The 15,899-nt window shown below is 32.3% G+C and overlaps 2 protein-coding genes across 3 annotated transcripts; both read left to right on the forward strand.

Annotated features, from left to right (window-relative positions):
- The first annotated feature begins 3,682 nt into the window (after positions 1–3,682).
- On the forward strand, positions 3,683–13,766 carry LOC119636954 (NEDD4-binding protein 1). 2 transcript variants are annotated; one of them, XM_038032714.1, is made up of 6 exons: positions 3,683–3,815; positions 8,675–8,767; positions 8,860–9,636; positions 9,704–9,888; positions 9,949–10,170; positions 13,285–13,766. In XM_038032714.1, exons 1-6 carry the CDS (start codon positions 3,774–3,776, stop codon positions 13,334–13,336), a joined length of 1,371 nt encoding a protein of 456 aa, XP_037888642.1. In that variant the 5' UTR covers positions 3,683–3,773; the 3' UTR covers positions 13,337–13,766. The 2 variants fall into 2 exon arrangements, with proteins under 2 accessions (XP_037888642.1, XP_037888641.1); XM_038032713.1 differs by lacking the exon at positions 13,285–13,766 and adding an exon at positions 10,231–10,501.
- LOC119636955 lies at positions 3,808–8,092 on the forward strand. Its single transcript, XM_038032715.1, has 4 exons — positions 3,808–5,568; positions 5,642–5,757; positions 5,814–5,907; positions 5,974–8,092. Exons 1-4 carry the CDS (start codon positions 5,263–5,265, stop codon positions 6,082–6,084), a joined length of 627 nt encoding a protein of 208 aa, XP_037888643.1. The 5' UTR covers positions 3,808–5,262; the 3' UTR covers positions 6,085–8,092.
- Positions 13,767–15,899: the final 2,133 nt, after the last annotated feature.

The raw sequence follows: 15,899 nt of genomic DNA on the forward strand, positions 1-15,899 counted from the left end.
TTCTGGTTGTTACATACACTGTACTGAAGTACGACATAAACATGTAGATACATTTTAATGTCTACTCCTGCGTTTATGCCATCATTTATATAGCGCAACTATGAACGTAAAATTTTAATCACAAAACTTGGCCTACTTACAAATATTTGTTTGTAATATTGCGAATAGTTTACATGTAAGAACGGTGTATAACAAGTTCCAATGCGAAAGAGCTTCTGAACGTTCATATTTGCTTTTCACATTCATGATTGTAAATATATTAGGTTGTTTGAAATCGTATAAAACGATGGTAAGGATATATTAAATTGATGCGAATGTGTGCAAAGAGATATTTCCACTTCTTACTGCATTAATTACTTAAGAATTCTTTTCGCGCTTGATATAAGCATGTCTGGCATATGTGATGTCGGTCCCATGAACATCATGAACCGAAGTAGACCCTAGGCAGTGCGGTTTAGAAAGGCCCAGGGGCACAACGGATGCCCGTTCGTTAGATTAGGTTACGTCCGTGCGTGTGTTCGCTAAAGATAACAGATTAGGTGGTTGCAGTGGGCCAGGTTTATAACACTCCTCCATCATCTTACGAACTAGTTAGCTCAGCAAAGGCACGTAAATCAGTGCCATACACCGCCAATCCTTCTAAGATGGCACTTTTGAGTTGCCCTAAGATTTAATGCAATTAAAAGTTTTCTGCAGGCAGACACGACAGATATAGACAGCATATACGTTTTAAGATATTTGGATGAAATCTTATATTCTTTGACAATAAACAAGTAAGAAAATTGTATTCGATCGCGACTGATTTCTTCTATTTTCAGAATAAACGTGAAAGTTTATATCGTGCATATGGTGTAAAAAAATGGAAAACAAAAAAAGTTTTCGCAGTTATTGTTGCATATGCATTTGGGCTTTGCAGGCGTGTCCTTTAAACATTTCAGGTCACTTTCAAATTCTTTTGCAAATTTATAGATGATATTTTCATTATTGCGAACGTGGGAATATCTATCACAGGTACTACACCGTTGGACACACGGACATTCCAAATTTGAGAATGGCCAAGTTTTCAAGCTTGTTTCTGCTTATTGAAAAAAAACTCAATTTCTGTATACTATAATATTGGGTAGACGTGGTCAATTTTATCCATTTATCTGATATAGCTTTTTGTGATGAGTGGAAAACCAATTTTTCATTTTTTTAAGAAAACTGTGATGTGTTCAGTTTACGCGGCACTGTGGCTGTATTGTTCGATCGATTTGGCCACTTCCAATATCAATCTGCCTACAGGAACTTCCAATGTTTCTGCTAAATTTAAAGCTGATAGGTTCACTTCTGCGGTCAGGACAATATTTACAACAGACATTACGCTGACAGACAGGGGAACATTCTTAAACTGATTCAAAATTTGATGTTGATCAAGAATATATATACATATACTTCGTGGAGTCTCTGAAGCTTCCTTGTGGACGTTGCAAACGTTTCGACAAAATGAATATACACCTCAGCATTCGTTGGCAAGTATAAAAAGCTTTGGTAATTGTAGACGAATCATTGGACTAATTTAGTAAGTTTATAAACTTTAAATTTAAAATAAAAAAAAATTTACAGATTGTTTTGTTTTATCAGACTTCATTTTCAGATGGTTATCGTAATTTTAACAGAAAGATAAATGCGACCTATATTGTTCTACTATACGCCTTGTTATGTTATATATATTAGTATTGTATGATCTCTAAAAAAGGAAATCAATAATTTTCAATAAAGAAAAGAAAATTACATTAGGTGTTAAAGCGATTTTTAGAAGATCATATGAAAATTCCCATCTACGTGTATGCATGGGGAAGCAGACACTCGATCTCTCGAAGTTTCAAGTGTAATAGAATTCAAAGATCTCAAATTTCGCCATTTTGTGAAATATGCGATTTCACTTAAATCACACACATATCCAACGCAATATTTGCATTATATTTTTATATCGCATACGCCGGCAGTTGGCGCAATTCGGATGAACACATGTGGTCACAGTCATTATTATACCCCTTTTAGGAGCTTGGCAGACAATGCTTTGTTCTTTCAATGAAATTTGCTTACTTTTACATACACAAACAATCCTCTTGACAAAAACTGAATGTCTTTCTTTAGGCACAAAGGCAAATGCCTCGAGGAGACTCAATTGCCGTTGTCCGTTACACAGCTTATAAAACTTTTTTAAATTTTTGTTTGACTTTCAATCGTATACTCCTTGGACTGATCAGATTATAAATCGATTCGTCTACCAAGCTCTTACTCCATTTGTCTACTTAAATTTGCAAAACCACAAAAATTTAAATTGAAAATTAAAATCTGGCCTCCTCTAGAGAGCAGACTTCTCCTCCTGAACTCCTTCTTTAAGTTCGTTCAAAACAATTAAAAAAACGAAAACAACCACCGATTTATTAAATCGTTAACTATTAAAAGAGACTAGTATTTGACCTAAACTGCTTAAGGTATTTCTTTTTGCAATCAATTCCTGGTGGTAGGCATGAAAAAAAAGAGCCAGTTATAATTAGTTCAATTGAAGTGAGGAAATTAAATGAAGCGCTATGATTTCTTGCCCGTCCTTCTGCTCTTAATATTGCAAGTCAATAGCTGATCATGTTTAGAAAGAACTGATCGCATAACAACAATGAAATTAAGACGTCAAAAAAAACGTTATTTAAAAAGCTTTTCGGACATACTTTTGCTTGTTGATCAAATTACTTCGTGTAGATTTTTAATATCTCTTGGATAACGTACGCGCGCATTGATATATGTTTGTATATATTGACAATTGTTTTTGTAATGAGTCAGAAAATCAATTCAAAGAAATGAAGCACAACTTTTGCGAAAGCTAATGAACAAAAATTCTCATGCATAAAATTTTCGTAGAACTTTTTTTTTTTTTTGGTTTATAATTGGAGCATTAGATTTACAACAATCATTACATTTTCCAGTTCCATCAAATCCGTAATCTTATCACTTACCTGATAAGACAGCTCCCCTACGTTTTTTTGTACAACAATACCCACAGCAACTCATTAGGAGAAAACAAATAACAAAGAATAAAAAAATACTCCACAAATCCATCACTTCCTCGTCGTCAAATCGTAATGTATCCACTGGAAAAATGACGAAAATGAATACAAATAAATTGCTTATATATAATTTTATATGATTTATGTATTTACTTACGCTTTACAAAATTTTACGGGAAATTCGCAATAACTTCTTTTGATCAAATAAACAAAAGGGAATTGTCCACCACTTGTTGCCCGCTCGTCTTCTCTGTATTCAAAAAGAATTTCACCTACGTAACATTTGTTGTAATGTATATATTATTTATAAACAATTGTTTCAAATATCTTCGTAAATCAGCTTTAATATCTTCTCTCAACTTTCCTAAATATTTTGTAATAAAAATTGCATTTTATTTACCTAAAGCTAGAGTTTCCAAGTCTTCAAAAAATGAATATTATTATCAAAATTTATGAATATTTAATTATATTTTATGACATATATAATTTCTGTATGGCAATGCTCTTGTTATTTACTTCATAATTGTGAATTTGTGTGAAACGTGAATATTTTCATCTTTGTTGATAATCTTTGAAAGACTTTTATATAAAATACGGAATAGGCACTCGAAATAATCTAACCAAGAAAAAGAAAACAATATAAAATAGTTAATATAATAAAAATAAATATATTTAAAGAATACTCACCAAAAGCGCGAAAAAGCACATGACTTTATAGATAGCATGGATATTGATGCGGATAATTTGACGCTAACTGACCAAAATGTAAGTTAGATGCACTTCAAAAAGTCGCATTTCTTTGTAAATTCTTTGGACTTAAATTTTTTCTATAGAATAAGTTGAAGTTATTAGCTTAGTCAACTTAATCTCAGCATCCAAAAAAAAAAATTTTTTTTTACTATTAAAGACATTGTTGTTAAAGTTGTAATCGGCCGTTTGAAACGGTATGATATTTTTATGTTTAGCATGTGATTTAATTTGTTCAACTATTACCCGCACACATAATTACGATTCTTCCTATATATGATAAACCAAATATTCTTAATAAGCTCACATTGGAGCAGCAGGCAGAATCAATTGAATCAATTTGAGGAGGTCTAAAGAACTCTTAAAAACGGATAAAAAGAAACTAAACTACAAAAAGACGGAAACCAGTAGAAATATTTCTGAGCGCGTTAGCTTAATGACGCAAAAATTATATCGATCCAACCACTAACATGGCCGCAACTAGTAAAAAACTTGTTCTTAGCATCTGTGAGTTATGCATACGAGCGCAATCGATGATCTCTAAAATACTTCTTATAACGAAAAGGTTATAATAATATCATAAATAGCTATTAAATTACAAGAGAAGGAAACTTTAGTAGTGCAAAAATGCTTTCGATCCGACCACCAGCAATTGTCATACTTTGTTTTGAATTTAAGAAACCAATCTATCCAAATCGATCATAGCTTTGCTAATTACAGTTCATACATATGTGATCCCTTTAAAAAAACATTGAAAGCAAGTATAACAATGTAGTGGCCCATCATTAAATCCTACATCCTATACTGTGTCCTACAATTATTCATATATCGACGTTTGAAAATAATGTGTTGTATGGGAAATGATTCCGAACCACTTGTAACAACGCTCGCCCTTGGGCTAAAGCATGTCCATGTTGCGGTTGTGGTTCACTCAGAAATTAATTCTGAATCCATTGGTACAATAGAAGGTGAGTCTATCTAAAGTCTTTCTGGTTGTTGCATGCATTCACACAAATTTAATACATTCTTGTACCAGAAGTCATGTATGGCATATAACAAAAAGCTGTATTTGTCTTCATGCTTTAAATTGTCGAGTAACAGCTGTAATGAACAATTTGTAAAATAAAGCTTGATATTTATAACCGCAATTCCATTAACACAAATGAGCTGGCAATTAATAAGACTTACTACGTCTACTTTCTCACGAGTCTTCGGGCTTACAGAGGCAACCCTATCACGTACCAAAAACTTTCAAGCTTTCACTTTCTCTCGTCTCACTTTCTAGCATTAACATTATTTCAATCATCTCAGCATTCTGAGTAGTGATAACAAATAAAATCAACCCTCGCCTGAAACCCAGTAAAATAAATGGCAAACTTTTTGACTCATGCAGTCAGAATTTTGCCTAAAATAAGTTTTAAATAATATTTTAATAGAATTTAAGCTAATCTTCCTACTTAAGTAAATGGCCAATAATAAGGATTTATATGAAATTTGGTGTAAAGCCTGTAATCATTATGATATACCTGAAGACACTATACGCTCATGGTATGACCGCATACGCCTAAAACTCAGTGAAAGTGGCACTAATCGTGTCTATCATAATTGGTCGGATATGCTAATGCATAAACGCGATGAACTACAATTTTGTAAACCCCATATAGTCTTAGCTGCATTCTTCCAATATTATGAATTCGATTTGGAGAAAGCTTGTGTAGAAAAAAATTGTCAAGTGTTTCGTGAATTTTGTCAAGATGCCATGCTTGAAGATGTAAGTATTCAAAATTTTACATAAAGGATTAATGATATTTTTTCTTTCTTGCCCACACGCACGCACATAAAAGGAACAAATAAAATTTTCAATATGTTGGCTATTAGGGGAAAAAGTTACTTCTCCTATGTTAACGACTGTGGAAGAAGATGCAGCCATTCTCCAAGATTTGGACTTAATTATATTAGCGTAAGTCGCTACGTTGTGCTTGGGGCATCTTTTTGATTTGATTTATTTAAATATAGAGCTCCTGCTGATGTGTACAAACGTTACGCTGAGCTTTCACGACAGGAATGGACTGTTTTAAGTGAATGTAATTACAATATTTTAAGACGTAAGGTAAAGTATAATCGTAAATAATAAATTAAATAAATCTTTTAATAAACCTTCATTATCTTTTTGTAGACTTTAAATGCTTTATTGGCTTTAGATATTTATAAAACTGAAGAATTCAGTGCCAAATATGCGAAAGCTGCTCGCGATAATATTGAACGAGAATTAAAAGAGTTAAATTAATAGGTCTTGCTAAACCTTTTAAATCCAAAAATCATGAAGACTAAGTAGAGATACTGTTATGCTTGGGATTTCCTTTTATTTCCGCCAGAATATGGGTATACTAGCCTTATCATAAATAACATGAGGAACATCTAGGCGTACAAGCATAATTCTATCAATTAATTTATTTATTTTTATTATATGACCAATCACTCAGGGGATGTCCCCCTATTCGTGACGGTCGGAAAGAAAAAGAGCGATAGGCAAGCGGCCGCAGCCATAGTGGCTTTGTGCCCAATCGGTAAGTGTTATTACCTTTACCGATTAAGCCCTCGCTGTAATTACGACCAAAAAAAGACTCTACCAGACGCATTGAAATCTGAATCCGCAAAAGCAGAGTTAGTAGCCTCGATTCTTACCTATTCGGCTAATCTTGCTACTCAGTTGCTTGTTTAGTTTTCATTATCTTTGCTTAATTTTGTTTTCCAAGCATTTCCAAGCTTCAAAATGAATACGTTTTTTTTCTTCTCATTTATCACCGTTATTTTGTCACATTTTCCCCACTACTTATTTCCAATTTTAAAATGTGTATGCCATACACACATACACACACACACGTATATGCAGAATAAGTTTGAAAAATAAACGCTATCATATTTGATGATTGATATAAATGACTTAGGTATTGATGGTAGTTGTTGTTTAATGTTCTACCGAAGACGAACAAAGTTTTCTTATTCCTTTTTACAATAGCCTTGTATATGGAATTTATACAGATTGATTTTCAATAAAATTTGTTGATAAAAAAAGAAATTGTCAATTTTTATTTCGCAATTTATGATGAAACAAGGAAAATGAATGCTTTAGCAGGTAAGTAATGGAAAACAAATTTAAATTTCAAAATTTACAACGATTATTATTTTTTTTCTTTTTAAGACATAAAATAATATATTTTATTTGTTCAATTATCATTCTATTTATTGCGCATTTCTCACTTGACCTGGCTCTTTATAGGCGCATCTCTTATATTTCTATAATATTATATATGAGTATCGGATTTCAAACTTTTTATTTCGTTATTACGTTTATAGCTTACGCTACTTGTGTGAACGTATACAACACTCAGGAGAACTTCAGAAATATGTGCCATTTATTATATCGATTAAGTCAGATAATGAGTCTAAGATTGCCCGTTTCTCCGTTTGTCCTGTATTTTTGTGCTCAACCTACTGGCCGCGAATTCTCAAATACTTTGATGAAATTTGATACATCGACTTGTTTTTGCCCAAGAACGAATGCTATTGGAAAAGTGGTGTCTTATAATAGCCTGTTAAGCGAACTGATTCGGGGCATTCAATGATGGGCCCTTGTCCACTCTAATGCTTTCATTCGTTTTTTTTTTATAAAGATAATAGCGAATGTAATATATACCGGTTCGCCACTGTTATCTTAGCAAAAAAGGAAATAAAAGAATGGAATTTCGATACTTTATACTACAAGGTAGGCTTGACCAGTTTCTACTAGCTATAGGATTACCTATAAATGGTACGTGGAAATTTTTATGCATGCGCCCGACTTAAGAGTAAGAGAATTCTCTTTGTTTATATTGTAATGCGCGAACATCCTTTGACCAATTTGATCGTTTGCAGTACCAACCTGCGTGCAGGAATATCAAGTATTTTTGCCAAATTTGAAAAAACAACCAAAAAGCTTTGGGGAGATATATCTTGATCGATTCAAAATTCAGTATTGATAACGAATATATATTTACATTAATGTGGTCATTGCAAATCGTCTCGCAAAGGAATTGTAGTCCCTAATCTCACACCTACAAAAAATTGACTACGATATACTTACAATAAAAAATGTATGCAACATCTAGAACTACTTCAGGTAGACTCTTAATCTCTTAAGGTGTATCAATAAGAAATAATAAAATGATTTTGAATCAATTTAAGTCTACTTGTCCGGTGTTTTTAGTATGTAACATTTTTAATATTTCTCAATGAAAATCGAAAATAACAGTGAATTGAGCCACACAAAGAGTAAAAACACTATAGTGTTCACATATTAAATGCACTACACCATTCCGTTTAATGCTATTATTTATATGAGGACTTTTCAAAATAACGCGTTATAAGCACAGTGATCTAAAATGTGATTCGAACCGAAACATTCTCAGTTTCGTTTGTCTTGGACCAAAAACATGTCGATACGTAAGACGAGCTCTAACTAAAAAGTAAAAATATACCCGTTTGCGGAAATCGCATCAACGTGACAAGTTGATGACTCCCATTTAGAGGAAAATTAGATGAATTCGGTGAATGCTAATTCGCTAAAAATGAACAAAAATATATATAATTATATTATTTTTATATATTTAATATTATTTTTATATATAAAAATATATATAAAAATAAACGCAACATAAACAAAATAATTACTTTTCGAAAATTTCAATACGTATTGGTTTTGATTTAAATTTGTTTTTCTCGTCTTTTCGCAATTTTTTATTCATTTCAAAATGCATTTTCTTATAAATTATATTAAAGGATTTACTTTTTTCCTATTTCCATTTTTATTTTCATTTTATTCTTCTCTTTCGTGTAAGTTTAATTGTGATGATCTACCGTCGACCAGCAAACAATCTAAACAGGAAATTTGGAACAATCTAAAACAGAAACGGAGAGAGGAAAATCTCACAGTATGTACGACTATAAGAAATATATATTTAAATAAATTTTTGAAAAATAATAAATAATACAAAAAAAATACTTGTTATATTTATTAAAATAGAGACGCAATAGAACCATCTTGCAAAGAGCCCTTGACAGTATCAATGAAAAGAAACGTCACCCGAAAAGAAAAAGCAAAAAACAATCAAAAAAACGCTCGAAGAAAAAGAGAGGGCAGAAATTGTTAAACAAGAAAAATAGTTTTCAAATTCTAGCAAATCCTGTTAACATAAATTGCGCTGAAGAAAACTTTAACTTAATTCACCGATCAAATGCAAAGAAAAATATGGTTGAAGATGATGACGACTGTATTTGCATAGAACCTGACATAGAAGAAATTGTTATTGATGATGCAGACGCTTCCGATGATGAATTAAGGTCCGAATATCAGAATTTATTGATATCCTTTCGTCAGAAGCCTACGTCGACTCCTTTACAAAAGGGACCGCAAAAAATGTCTACTCAAACATTTCCACAGTCGAAAAACCTCAATTTAATTGAATGTTTGGAAAACGATGCCTCGCCATTTTTTGAAGATATCGCCGGTGATCTGGTTTTTACTCCCCCTCTCATTTATAAAACGTTAAGCGTGCTTACGGAAGAGTCAAAAGAGAAACGAAATACAGAATCGTTAAAGGATCACGAAGCTAAGTTGATTAATAATAACACGATAGCTAGTACCATTACAATACTTGATGACTCGAGTGTTAAAGACAAAACAGATGATAGCACACTGAAAGTGCGTGAGCCAAGTGTATCCGAAGACGATTCAGTAATTTTCGTAAGCGAAACTAATAAAAATGATTTTTTACCTTTAACAACCGCAAGTGGCTCAAATGTAAGTTTAAAAATTGGATAAACAAGGTCTAATAGATCGAAATTAAAATTTGCGCTTCTTGTTGCAGCTCATTGAAGCACAGGTGGAGAGAACGCCGAAGCGGACACTTTTGCCGGAATTGTTTACCAGGAGCGAGAAGAAAGAATTGAGTAAATATAATTCTAATGCATATAATCCTGGCGGAGGCACAGAGAATGGCCGGTTATCAAAAAAACGGATGATCATCATCGACGGTAGCAATGTGGCCTTCGGGTATTGGCTGTCATTTTAATTTATATTTCCATTTTAATTGATAATTAATTTCCGCACTAGCCATGCATTATGTAAAAATTTCTCAGTACGTGGTCTGAAAATTGCCATTGAGTATTTTGAGAAAATGGGTCATGAAGTGAAGGCCATTGTACCGCAATTTAGAATATCTAAGAATAAATCGACTGAGCCGGATGAATTAGAACGGTTACATAGAGCTGGCAAAATAGTCCTAACACCATGTAAAAATTTACCAGGTAAAGCCAGCGCCTGTTATGATGATCGGTAAGTCAAGTCGAAAATATTAATGTTTATGTTAATAATTTAATTGGAATTTCTCGACAGTTTCATTTTGCAATTGGCCTGTGAATTAGATGCTGTAATAATATCTAATGATAATTATCGCGATTTATTATTTGAAAATACCGCGTTTAAAAAGATTATTGAAAATCGAGTAATTGGTTACACTTGGTGTAATGATATATTCATCCTACCGAAAGATCCCTACGGAAAGTGGGGCCCGCCTTTATGTTCGATTCTCAATCGCGTTTAAATTCTTTTTAAAAATTAAATTCAAATGTAAATAAATTATTTGTATTATTTTTTTTCTTTGTCAACCTTTTTCTTCTAAATTTATTAATGTAAAATCAATTACTTCCTTTTGTTAATTTATATATATATATATATTAAATGTCTATATACATATATTACATATATAGTACATGTCATATATATATATTTGTATTTTTTATAGCGTAGCTTTTTACCGATAAACTGTGCCGTGTGTTTTTTATCAATTATATACTTTTATGTATTCTTATATTGAAATGGCATTACCAGAGACAACTAAACGAGAAGACGGTCCAACATTTTGTGCAAAACTCAAACTAGGAGATTGTTGCGAACTTCTTTTTGTGTCTCTGTTATCAATAATAATGATGATGTTGTTAATTTGCAGCCATTTGACTGCTTCCTCTCTCTGCTTTTAATCTCATTATTTTTATGGACAAAGACTCTGTGAGTAGACGTCGCTTTCTCTCAAACCATATATACAGTTCTATGTTTGCAAGTAAAGATCGCCTAATGTACATATATAAGAATATATGTAGGAAAAAAAAAAAGCAAACAGTAAGGTAGGTAGAAAGTATGATTTAATTTCCTTTCATCCGTTTCCTTTCTATTTGGCATTGAATGCATCTTAATTTTATATTCATCAATTGCTTCAATGGAGAAATACGAAGAAATTCCATAATATTCTAGACTATTATAAAATATTCTTGAATATTTTAAAATATTTCCTAGTAAAGCGTCATGCATGGACAATAACTCATATGTGATATGGAAAATTGCAGAAATATCTTAAATATATATATAAGCAAATAAAATTAATGAATATATAACTATTAAGCAAATTAGATAAAGATAAAGACTATTCTTAAAACGTAACTTTTTTAACTAATAAAAAATTTCTCTCGTTATTTTTGTTAAAATTGATCGAAGCATTTGGCGAACATAACATGAAGAATTCTTCAATGGAATAAACGATGAAAAAAAAAAACAAATCATATTCGCTACATACATACATACGGTTTGCTTTCTTTTTCGTACATACAATAACATAGCGCATGTTCACTTAAAAATATCGAATTACACATGCTTCTGCCTTACAAACGTTTAAACGAATGTAACGTCTTATCAAGAAACTATTAACAGAATTTTGCCCTTGAAAATGATAGAACAAGCAGTCAAATTTTTGATAATTACGAGAGGTACTACTATTATTATTGATAAGAGAGACACCGAAAAGCGCGTAACAATTTGCTAACTTGAATTTTGAAAAATATATTAGACCATCTTGTCATTTGGTTGTCTTTCGTTTTATAACCAAAAAAGTATACTTTCAGGCAACTTGTCATTAGCAGCAAGATATAATTTAATTAAGATTAAGAAACAGCGGTCAGGAATTACGTATTTGTGTCAGAGTGCTCGTATAGTTGTTAGAAACCTTTTGTCCACATTTTTACAAAATGTTTAAACTTTTTCTAATATTCTAAAGTATAAAAATGTTATTTAGTTCTTTTACGCGAGAGCTTAGGCAGCCTAGTTACTTAATAAGCCTTAAACATTAATTTTTAGTTTATTGTTTGAATTTTTGTTAGTTAAAATTGATCGTCTAGATATTTATATTTTCTTAGCTTTCGAATTTTTGTTGTTTAGTTATTTTACAAGCGGGACCTTAAATTACATCCAACTCTTTTTTTACACGATCTATACCATCTTTAGAAAGCAATGTGAAAAAAAAAACAAAAATGCAACATATGGTAAATTAGGGAATGCTCCACAACAAAAACAAGTAATAATGAAATGCTTATTACATATTTATATAATAAAAAATAACCAATTCATTTTTGTTACAAAAAGAGAAATTCAAATTAGTGTACAGTGAAAATATAACATAACGTTACCATTTTACACCCTACAAGACTTATGGTAGGATTGCGCGAACGTAAATAAAATCCAAGCGAGCTTTAAACAGATCCATCATTTATTAAGGTTGTCTGTCCGTCTGTCATCTGTTCACCTATTTTTGTGTTCAACGTATAGGTCGCAAAAATTTTTCAAAACAGTAGTAGCAAATCACTAAAAGATGTGTGAGCATAAGAAGCTGAACGACTTCTGACGACTGTATTCCCCCAATACGATATATGGTTACTTTATACATAAGACACTGTCTGTAAAACACAGTCAAAAGTTGAACTCAGAAAAAAGGTTTCTTTTTTTTTTTGGGGGGGGGTGAATTCCTGCTAGAATACAAAATTCATGTAACGGAGTGTATTTGTCCTTATTGGTGAACCGTGTTATTTCAAGAACGTGTAAAAAAAGAGATGGATGTGTTAAGACTTTTTCTACGACAAATATTAATTAATATTAATGTTGCATGCGATATAATTCCTTTTCCAAGCGCTATTTGATTGAATCATTTTAGTTTAATGTGTATGCGCTGTTCGGTATATATATGTATAGTTTATTTAAAATTGAAAGGTACTAATTATAAATAAAGGAAAGGAACGAGAAAAATAGAAATTATTTAGAGTAACTCACGCATTCTCGGCCTTTTTGTTTTTCAACTCATTTAAAATGTGAAGAGATTCGAGCAAAATTTGAATCCTTTTTTTTGATTATAATTTTTGGATATCTAATAATTATCTAATGTATCTAAAATTTGTTTTTGTGATTTCATCGACAACTACTTGCATTATTTTTGAATTTTATTCATCAATTTCACAGAAATTTATATCAAATTTTTTTACAATTAATAAAATATTGGAAAAAACCATTAGAAACTATATATTAATGAACATATAGTCACGTATATAAAATACATATATAATTTTTAAGATCAGCGCGCGCCTTCACGTTTTGTCGGAAAGATAAAAACTCTTGGAAATAGATTATAAGAGACCGGTGTCCCTTGCAAACCAATTTAATAACGTTTGACATGGGAAAACGAAATATTCGAAATGGTCGCGTTAACAAAACGCGTACTAAACAAAAGCAAACATATAAAGAAACGACACGATTGGAAAAATCAATTCGATATTCAAGGAAAGCAGAACCGGACGTTAATTGTAGTGCACTCGATGAAACATTGATTACATACTTAAAGGAACCGATCGAGAAATGGATGCGTGTAACACCACCAGGATCTTCCGATAGTATTGGGGAGAACGACTGCATACTGATTGAAACTTATGACGAAATAATTGAAATCTCGGATGATGACTCAAATGCGAGTGTCAATAAGAACAAGCAAAAGCAATCAGCCAGTCAAACTGAACAATTGGTGAACGAAGTCTCTGGATTGATACGTAAAAATAATTCGATTGCTCAAAGCAAAAATGCTTCCACTCAGTACAGCATTAGCAAAAGTCGCGAGAGTGTGAATACGAGCAAAACATTGATTAAATTAAAAAAAATCGTCGAAAAATCTAGCACCACACTAAACCGTTCAGGTCTAGAAAAACTCATGGATCCGGAAATTACATCATCATCGACCTTATCGAGAACGGCAATGCATTACAACTTGAAACTTAATACAAGTGAATGTGACAGCAATAATTGAACGTTCGACAATGTTCGTCTCCGGTCCCTTTTTATAATTGTCTATTTCTCTGTATGTTGAGGACAAAATTAATACGTGTTTGAGATTGTGCGCGTTCATATGAGTCGATTTTTTTTTCCCAGAAATTGTTTGTTTGAATTTTTAAAGGAATAAATAATTTTGGTCTTTTTCTCAAAACATACGCACACGCACACACCTATCATTCGTGAATTTCACAAATTTTATGTGGCTGGTAAGTTTTCAATAGATGGAAAAAGAAATCGGCGACACGTTGAACAAGTTAAATTGAAATTTGAATTATAAAAGCAATTTGAAGTTTGTATCTTCTCGAAGGTTGTATTTTCTGTTAGAAACTAATTGGACAAATTAAAAGTCATCTATAAGGGCGGTCCTGAAATTACTTTTACTTTCGAAAATCCGAGGGACTTTCGCAAAAGTGCTGATTTTTTTTAAAAAGCAAAAAAAATTATTTAAAAAAGTATTTAAAAAATTTTAAATTTAAACAAAATTTCAGTAGACTTTTTGAAAGGTAAATTATTTGAATATTGGAATTGCACAATAAATGGCCTAATAAAGGATTTTTCGGCCTTCTATTACACATATATATTTCTGCTTTTTCAGTTATTCGATGCGATCTCCGTAGCGAAAAGAATGCTTCGGATACGCATATGGTAGGAAAATGAAATTCAACTGATAGACTTACATTTGAAGACGTATCGACTGCGTCCGGGGCTTATCTTTTGAATTTAGATCACATATAGGTGTTGGGTGTTAGTATGTATCACCGCTGTCGGTAGCTTCGTGCAAATTTAAAGTAAAAAACGAAACCACAGCCTTGATGAATAATTAGAGCACGATTTTGACACCCATTGATTGTGCTAACTGTTCAGAGCAATTAAATATATTGCGCCCCCACCCAGGATATAAGCTTCGATTTTCATACAAAATGTGTCTCATGTTTTACATTTCATTATACCCACTACTGTAGGATGGAGATATTCTTTATTTCTAGTTTTTTTCCATAAAATACGTAGCACCTAAAAGGAAGCTTCACAGACCCATCCTACAAAGTATATAATATATACTTGATCAGCGTGAAATGCTGAGTCGATTTAGCCATTTATGTTAATCTGTGCGGCTGTGTGGGGTGTGTTGTTGGCACTTCCCTGGTCGCGAAAATGTTATCGACTTCAAATTTAGTAGAAACGGAAGTTTCTGCACGTAGGTTGATATTGAAAATGGGCCAAATCGGTCGGAATCGGAAGTGATTCCATGTCTTTACCCAAGGCAAACAAGACATTCTTTAAACGTAAATGTATTATCTGCCTTAAAATGGGTTAATTTTAAAACAAACATGATAGACACCGCTATTAACCTTTTCTTAATAATACGAGGGGATATGGGTGTGAAATAAAAAGAACTTGAAGAATAGAATGCGAAAAACATGTCGTGGGTATGCGGGATTCAGCCCCCGGCGAATATAACTTTTTTCCTTGTTTTTAATATAAAATGTCGCTGACGTTTATATGTTGCGTTAGTATGTATTAGGTGCTTACAAAAATTTTGATCTACATTTCATAATATTTTTGACAATAATTATGCAATATTATGTCCAAAGAAATTATATTGATTTGGCAGCGATCCTCTCACCGACCATCTCGTATATCTTTAATTTTGCGGGCCCGCGTGCGAGCGATACTAGGCTGCACGAATCTAAACAAGTGGTAATTAGGAGGCGGCAAGTCTGGTGCATGCGCTGGGTGGGGCAAAACTTCTCATTCGAGCTGCAATAATCCATCCTGGACAGCTCTTGCAACAAGTGATCAAAAAATGTCACTTTTAGCGAATGCGTGTCGCTACGTTTAAACTGTTAACCCCAAAACCGACAATT

Source organism: Glossina fuscipes, unplaced genomic scaffold, assembly GCF_014805625.2.
Source record: "Glossina fuscipes isolate IAEA_lab_2018 unplaced genomic scaffold, Yale_Gfus_2 42, whole genome shotgun sequence".
Taxonomy (NCBI): Eukaryota; Metazoa; Arthropoda; class Insecta; order Diptera; family Glossinidae; genus Glossina; species Glossina fuscipes.